Genomic DNA, 8,411 nt, shown 5'->3' on the forward strand with positions numbered 1-8,411 from the left:
TCGATTAATCGTAAGAATAATCGATAGATTACTCGATTACTAAAATATTCGTTTACAACAGCCCTAGCTGAAATATAACAAAAATACATTAAAAGAGCAAACAAAGATGACAAAACTATATAAAAAAATTAGGTTTTAATAAATAACCACAGTAACCAAGATGACACCATCTTTATCACTGAGCAACAATGTGTTTTCCTACTTCATGAAATTCTTGGCGTCAAATTGTTTGTGTTCTCTTCCTGTTTTCTCACCCCCCACCGGTCTAGGCAGATGGCCGACCATCCTGAGTCTGGTTTTCCTTCAGACCTTCTCCTGTAAAAAAGGGAGTTTCCTACACTATCACCCACAGTGTATGCATCCACAGCAAATGTACTCTACAGCCATCAGCACCTTGTAGAAAGTAACCCTGGAAGAATAGGCATTAGTGGCAGCAAAAGAGTTAAAGTTTACCTTCCAGAGTTAGGTCTGATCAAGAATCTGTGGTAAAACTAGAAAAATTATATTAGCAGATGTTTTCAATCTGAATGGATGTTATTTTACAATGAATGAGCAAACTGTCAGACTACATATGCTAATCTGGTAAAAATATAACTCAAAAGATTGGAACAAATGTACTTCTTTTATGAATTATTTTAATTTTTGAACATTTTTCTTGTTTATCACAATTATTCATGACTATCACTTGAAATCCCAATAAAAGATACTTGCGGCTGTAAGGTGACAAAATAAATTCAAGGTTCTTTAACAGAAAAACTTTCAAGCTAATGGGCCTTGTAAGATGTGAACATTGAAGAGAATCGGTTCCAAAAACACAAGTTTATAAAAACTTAAAAGTTTCCCTTCTATATTTATGAGGAAGTTAGTGAAAGAGCTTCAAACATCAAAAGGCACAAAAACAATTTGAGCTTTGGCTCACAGAAGACTTTTGTCTTTATTCAGTTCAAATGGTTTTCTCTCATAAATTACAGTTTAGCTCCACGAATGAAATAGATCAGAAACTGTGAGATTCTAACTCCTTTACATGGGAGAATAAAGGCTGGAAAGCAAGGAGATTTTTATTCTGAACATAGAAAAGCAACCTGCTATTCATGTTTAGTTTACAAAAAAGGATGAAGTAGCACAACTAGTCTCTGTGAAGGAAAGGAGCTAAAATTAGGCGGCAGAGTCAGTGCCAGTTGCCAAACAAGCCCATGCCAAGTAACAAAGTAGAACACAGCTTCACCTTCAGCCCACTGACTACACGACCACCTGGGTCGGCAGAACATGAACGCGACCCTGAAGCCTGACTGCTGCCCAATGTGAGAACTCATGGGAGAAATAATCATCAACAGAGGCAAACAAACGCTGCTGCCAGTCCAAATGCAGCCTATAAATAACACAAAATCTTTAGCACCGTGGCAAATGGAGAGTGTCAAGGATCAATAATTTATGCAAGCAAGAAGAAAGTCATCAGGCTTCTACAATGCCAGCAAACAAGACAACGTGCATGGAGCTTGTTTAAAGAAGCGTATCAGCGGAGGATGGTGCAGATTAATCAACGTTTCGGATCCCTGTTGAAAAGGATGGGGGCAATGTTACAAAAGGGAAAATGTTTGTGCTGCTCTTCCCATGTCAGGGTTTTTGTAAAAGTGGGAAAAAAATGCGGCCATGTCATGCTGAATTAGACAGCAGTGCGACTTCAGTGATCAACAGTTCAGCCTGACACAGTGTTTTTCTGTTTCGTTCATTTCTGGGAGGACCCGGATGGCCATCAGATAACTGTCCATGCTCTGGATATTAAGAAATGATAGAATTAATAATTGCTGTGTCACATCTTGACTTACCCAGAAATATATGAGCGTGGACTATGTTTGATTTGGTACAAAAATCGCAACGTTTGTTGCATTTTCAGCTGGTACAGTTTGCTTTCACACTGCACAGAGACCTAGGTTTTTAGACGGACCAGAGTTTGATTTTTTGGTCCACATCAAGCTTGATTACGCATTCACACCTCCCAAAACAAGCCAGACCTTCTAGACAAACAAACTAGAGTTCAGATAAAGCTGGCTTTAATTGAATGCACCCTATGTCGAAAGCAGTCTGACATTTAAAACAGGCTGAATGCTGAAATGCTTGATGTCTCAAACATATGGTTATGGTGTTGTAGAACAATTACCGTCACACCTTTAATTCCAAACCACATTAGTATGGAGAGAGGATTCTGCAACAGCCTTCACTTTTATTTCAGCTTATCCTGAGGAAAATATGTTACTTTGGCAACAATATCATCTTTTTCTGAGAGATTGCAGTTTTGTCAACAGATTTTTTTCTACTTTTTGATTCCCATAAAAGAAATTTGAAGGATTAAAGGGTTACGTTAAAATACAATTCAATGAAACTGAAAAACAGCACAATCTTAAATGTGGTGAGAGAAGCATTTTAAATGGCACTCAAGGCCAATTTTTTCACCAGCGTACTTTTAACAGAAGGTTTGCTAACTCTTTGTAAGACTGGCTGCTAATGATGGTGTTTTTGAATTCAGCTTGCGATTATCCTGAAATTGTCAGAAGTGGTCCCTAATTTTTCTTCTTATGCTCCCCCCCACCCCCTCCAGCTATTTGTATTAACAGCTTATTAAATCGACTTATTCTCTTTTATGATGTTATATTTCTTTATTGAGGCAAGCCTAATTGCTTCTTTTGGGAAATAACAGCTGAACTCTAACCTCAAACCTTGAAAATGTGATGTACTGAAAAGGATCTTGTTAGCTGCAAAGGGAACGTTCAGGAATGTGATGAAAGACATAAAAGAAAAAAAGTAGTGAAAATAGTGTTTTTTTTTGTCTAATATAATTTGAGTCAGTACATTAGAATAAATCATTTGGGAATTGGGAATTAAGCTTAAAAATTTGGATCCTCTCGAGAGTGAAGAGTGTATTCAGTTAAGCACCTTTTCTTAACGTCCCCTAAGAACTGCCCAGAGTGACCACAGACGTCTGTTCTCGGCTGCTGGGAGCTGCTCACTTGTGGAATCCCACCGCCCTGGCAGCTTAATCAAAATAAGGTCGATTTGTAGAGTTCAGGGGTGCAGCGCTGCTGTGGCTCGCAGCCCCCGCCGGTTCAATTTAAAATGAGTCGACAAACTGACCCACTTCTTGCCCAGGGAGCCGGCATTGAAACAGAGCTGATATCGTCCCTCCTTCGCTTGGACTCAACTGTGTTACTGTGTGCACGCCTGTGTCCTCAGCCTCATCCTCATAGAGAGAGCACCATTTATCACAACTCCCAGTCCCCATTGGCACTTCCACTCTGGCTGAAGGATGATGGCTACGCCCCGCAGCTCAGCTGAGCTCAGCCAGGACACACAATATACACAAATCAGCAACACATATGTTCGGCGCATATGGTTAGTGTAAAGTTCCTGCTCAGAACCGGATAGTAGAAGCTGTCTGAACTTGCACTCGATGTCGTGGAAGGATAATCACGGAACAATTAAATATATTACAAAGTTAGAGAGGGATTGATCAGTACTATATTAGCTGCCTGTGGGAAGCCTCTGACATAAACAGATGCTAATGTGACATTTAATCTGATTGGATGCAACTAGGCGTGATTATCATCATCAGTAGTCCCCCCCCTGCTTGCAAGGTTTCCGAGGTGATTCAAGTGTTCTGTGACTGACACAAACAGATCTTTTGTTGTCGTTCATCAGGAATGACATCTCCAACAGATATGCACCCACACACTTCTGTTATTTCCCTCTCTGCTATTGGCTGCTGAGTATTTCAGAAAAACTCTGCTGAATATTTTGACATCCACAATGTTCCCGGGTGCTCATACAGGTGAAGAAAAAAGAAAAAAGAAAAAAAAAAAAAAAAAAAAAAAAAAAAATGTTTGTAAAAAAGCCTGTTCTCAATTTTATCTCCTGCTTACAATGTTGGGAAACCCGGGACAGATAAGTCATTTATCTTGACATTTAGCAAAATTTATAGGTTTGACCTGCTATATTTGAGGACAAACAAGACAGTGTAAGTGTGTGTTAGCTGAGATTTATGATCCTTGTCTACACAACATGGGGAAAGAAAAAAACAACACACAAAAAATTGTAGTCTTGCATAAAGACTGCTCAACGAGCTTCTGGCTCCAAACAGGAATCATTTTATAAGTCTTGGCTAAAGCACATTGTTGAACAAGGAGACCTAGTGGTAGAGGGTTTTTTTTAAAACTCTGTCATAGATGCTATTCGAGCTGAAAACAGAAATACTGCAGCTAATGAAAATACCTTAAAACCTTTCTTAAGATATTTGATCAGTTCCTGCATTATTTCAGGTAGAAACTACAACTACATAGTTACAGTTAGCAATAAAAGGTCCTTGGTTAGGTTTAGATTATAAGCACAGTTATAATGACGGTCAAATAACTTACCTTCAGTTGTTAGAAAAGTGTTACACATATATCAAACATAACTTGATAGAAATTTGACTTTGCAATTTAACAGCTCCTGCTCTTTTCGAACACTCCACCTTCAGCACATTGTCCATGATGTCATCTACGACCATTCTTAGGAGCACTGGACTGAGATGTAGCTCAGCAAGTCTCATATGTATATGTTAAATAAAATACTTTCCCTTAGAAAGTTTTTTCTAAGGGAAAATACAACTCACTTTTAATTTCCAACATAAAAGTGAGTTGTATGATTCAACCAGACCTTAAATACCATGTTCACCTCCAGATGTAACAAGTAATATTAGAAAAGGACTGCAGGAAGTCTGGGGAAATACTGGGTAATAAACGGCCAATGCAGGAGCCTCTGGATATTGTGGGTGACCTTCAAGCCTTCGGGTGCATCTTCATGAGAAACTGTCTTGCTTCTGTGATCAATACAGCCACATAGGCTCTGGAGTACCTTGAGCTCACGTGACTTAAGGTCAGCCAAGTTTGTTGGTGCCTCCAAAGCTCCACCCTGAATGTGTATTACAAAGAACCAATATAGAGAAGCTCCGGCTCTAATACACCAAGTCAAATCAGTTGAACAATGAAACAATGGACATGTGGTTAAAGGACTCGCCATTTTAGTTTGTGGAAAACAAGCATTTGTTTCAAGGTGCTACCGCAACCAAGATCATATAAATCATACACATATCATTATGAGTGTGGCATTTGATTACAGATTCATCTGGTAACTCTTTTCCCAGTAGGTCTGTGGTTATTTCAAGAAGACATGGCCAGACATTTTGCTGTCTCACCAACTTTTGCGTCCAGGTATTTATATATAAGTGTATAGTACACCATAAAGGAGGACAATATCGCTTTAAAAAATTACTATGTTCTAAACTGAAAAAAAAATTGTAAATAATAAAACTAACTGGAAGTGTGGTTGTTTGTTTTTTTTGTTTTTTTGCACAACACTCATATTTTTATTTGTGAAAAAGAAAACCACAAGTAATTTTCCTTCCACTTCACAATCATACACTACTTGGTGTGTTTCTACCAAATAAAATTCCACTGAAATATAGAAAGATTTCTTGTTTTAACTTAATGAGTTTGAATACTCTTAAGGTACTGAATTTCTATTTTTAAAAATGTGCAAAAAGTTGGCATTCCAGATAGATGCTGTATATCATGTGACTCCATAGCACGCAACATCTGGATTGTAATGATTAAGAAGGTTTCTTACCCCGGGGCCTCGAGGGGATTCAGGAGGAGAGGTGGGAGTGATCTGTTTTCGACCTGAAAAACAAGCAAATTAATTAAAAATAATAATAATAAAATCAAATTTGCCAACTTCAATCCTAGAAAAGTGATGCTTTTCACATTGCATTCCTGCAGAGGTCTACATTTACAAGTCACCTGACAACACACCAGCTTCTTCAGTTCAGAGTTTAACAGGTTGAAATATTGGCGCTGTAATATCTTCTGCATGCTCTGAGTACATCGAAGGGGATTATTTTATAGTTTGGTTAAAGATTTAATGGAATATGAGCTAGTGAGAGGGAATCGAGGTTAACTGTAAAATGTCATCTTATATAAACTGCTTCTCTACTGATTGGATTTGAAGCAATCTGGCATCCAGAGGTATATGAATAAACCGTAACATTATGTACCGAATAACCCGGGCAAAGTAAATAACTCCACAGAACACTGGAATCCCTCACTATTTTCAAACATGACAAATCTATCCAATTTCACACAGATCAAGAGCCAGAGTCAGATTTAGACAGCTCGCCGAGTTTAAAGAGTAACAATGCTTCCTTGAGATTTTTTTTTTTTGGTAGGTAGCCATGGCAATGGTGAAATGAAAGGCGTTCCAGCATCTCCTTGTCCTCCTCTCCAACTCTGCCTCACTCTTTATGCTGGGCTTCACTGGCCTTTTGGAAATTGCTTCAGTTGCCTGCGGTGTCTTGCTGTAGCTCCCATCTGTTCAGACTGCATGCATACAGAGTGGACATGTTATGAGACTGGCTGGCTTTCTCTCACAAATTCGCTATGGCATCAACCCCCCCCGGCAACCATTTTCTTTTTAGGGTCTTGCTGTTTTCTCACTGTTATGCTTTTGGAGCCCGTGGAGAATTTGATTCACCTTGTTAGTAGGACTGATGTGCAATTGGCCGTTTGTTTGGGATCAATGAGTGGCTATCGTGACAGCTGAACAAACAGCTCTCCACCCAGAGTTGGACAGTTGTTTGCTTTACGAGAGGTGGGCTGCATAAGAGTAAAACACTAAGGGGGACATACAAGGAACGCATTTAAACACAAACCCCTCGAATCTATCCACATTCTGTCATATCATAATCACAAATTTAAATTTATTCATCTGGACTTTAGGTGACAGACACAAAGATGTCTGTCACATATATCCTGTCCTTCTTGAACTGGAAGGAAAGGATACATGATTTTCAACTTTTTTTTCTTTTTCACACAGAAATATTAACTTGTAGAGAACTTTTGTGGAAAGAGAGCGGCATAACTGCACAGACTACGCATTCATTTAAAAAAAGCTGCTAAGATGCCGATAGGAATTTTGAGGGAGTTAGCGCTCAAGTGAAAAAAATCTGTCAAATGGACAGTGCGACTTATTCACTCCCCATATCTGGAGGGAACTTTTGGCCTAAAACAAACACAACCCATAAGTACATCACACCTTTCACCTAATCTGACAGAACGGGCAAAGGCAGCAACATTTTGAGAATTGACAAAGTGGAAACACTTTAAACCTCCTTTATGACTTTGAATCCCTCTGATCTGGAGGAGCTGCAGGAATCCACAGCTCAGGCACGGGAAATTTCTTAATAGGACAAGTAAGACCTACATGGAAAAACTATGTAAAGGAGGAAGATAATTCAGTACACTACCCTCAACAAAAAATCTACACAGTGAAACATTGTGGAGGCAGTATCAATCTTTGGGGAAGATTTTCTTCAGCAAGTGACAAGAGAATGAAAGGCTTTCAAACATCCATCTGCGTATAAGCTATATACTGTTTTTTACTTATTGATAAAATTCCTGAAATAAATGGGCTTTTCAATAATAGCATTGAATGGACCTGTACGTGTTAAAACATCAGAAACAAATTCATGTAACTGTCCAGACAAGAAAATAGAATTATTCAAATCTATAAAATCACAATTTCAAGACCAAAAAGGAAGTAAACAGATTATAAGTCCAAACTGAATGTAACACGTCCTCTATAGTCACCGAGGAGATGTGGGAGATGTCTTATTGTACGTAAAGATGACGGTGTAGCAAAAAAAGGAATGAATAAATCCATCAGAGATCACCAACATCAATCAGATGTTGAAATCAAAAGAAAAATTCATAATATCACTCTTCTTTGAAAACAAGCCCCAGTCTTCAGTCTCCTTTTGTGACTCTGTAAAAGCACTTGAACGCTGATTAAGATGTCATCAATAGATGCAGCCAAAAGCCTTGTGACTCAAGCCCTGATCAGCACTATTCTTCTCTCCTGAGATAAGTAAACAGTCTCATTAGGAGGGAAATAATCAATTACCCAACCAGGGTTCACTCGAGTTCCTAATGCATCGCTGGGATTGAGTGGCTGCGTTACCACACTTTTAAATCAATTCACCGTCAGAATCACAACAAATCAGCAGTATAGCCTTCGATAGGACACGCAGACAGTGGCACATCATTTATTCGCGGGTATGAGTGGCCACAGAATATTTAATCAGAACTCGTATTTAGCGGGAGACTTCTTTAAAGCTCAGGATTCAAAACTTAATTTAGCAAAGATATTGTGGAACTGACGTGCTTAATTCGTCGGGGTAGAATGGCGGCGCTCTGCAGGGCAGGAGAAATTCAGAAGCATCTTTTTTTCTACCTTGCGCTGACTGCGGTTCATTCAGATCTGAATTGTGTAAAAAAAATTAAACAAACAAATGTGTCGCATCGTCAAAATAAAATATTAGAGTA

General features: G+C 38.8%; 1 protein-coding gene across 2 annotated transcripts in view; it reads right to left on the minus strand.

The window, feature by feature from the left end:
* Nucleotides 1-8,411, minus strand: part of nphp4 (nephronophthisis 4) — a 106,756-nt gene that overhangs the window by 93,337 nt on the left and 5,008 nt on the right. For both annotated transcript variants that reach the window (XM_015051833.1, XM_015051834.1), the window contains exon 3: nucleotides 5,659-5,711. In XM_015051833.1, the coding sequence (XP_014907319.1) occupies nucleotides 5,659-5,711 (53 nt within the window). The remainder of the gene's footprint in view (nucleotides 1-5,658; nucleotides 5,712-8,411) is intronic.

Source organism: Poecilia latipinna, unplaced genomic scaffold (genome assembly GCF_001443285.1).
Source record: "Poecilia latipinna isolate Pla-1442-1.1 unplaced genomic scaffold, P_latipinna-1.0 Scaffold1069, whole genome shotgun sequence".
Classification (NCBI taxonomy): Eukaryota; Metazoa; Chordata; class Actinopteri; order Cyprinodontiformes; family Poeciliidae; genus Poecilia; species Poecilia latipinna.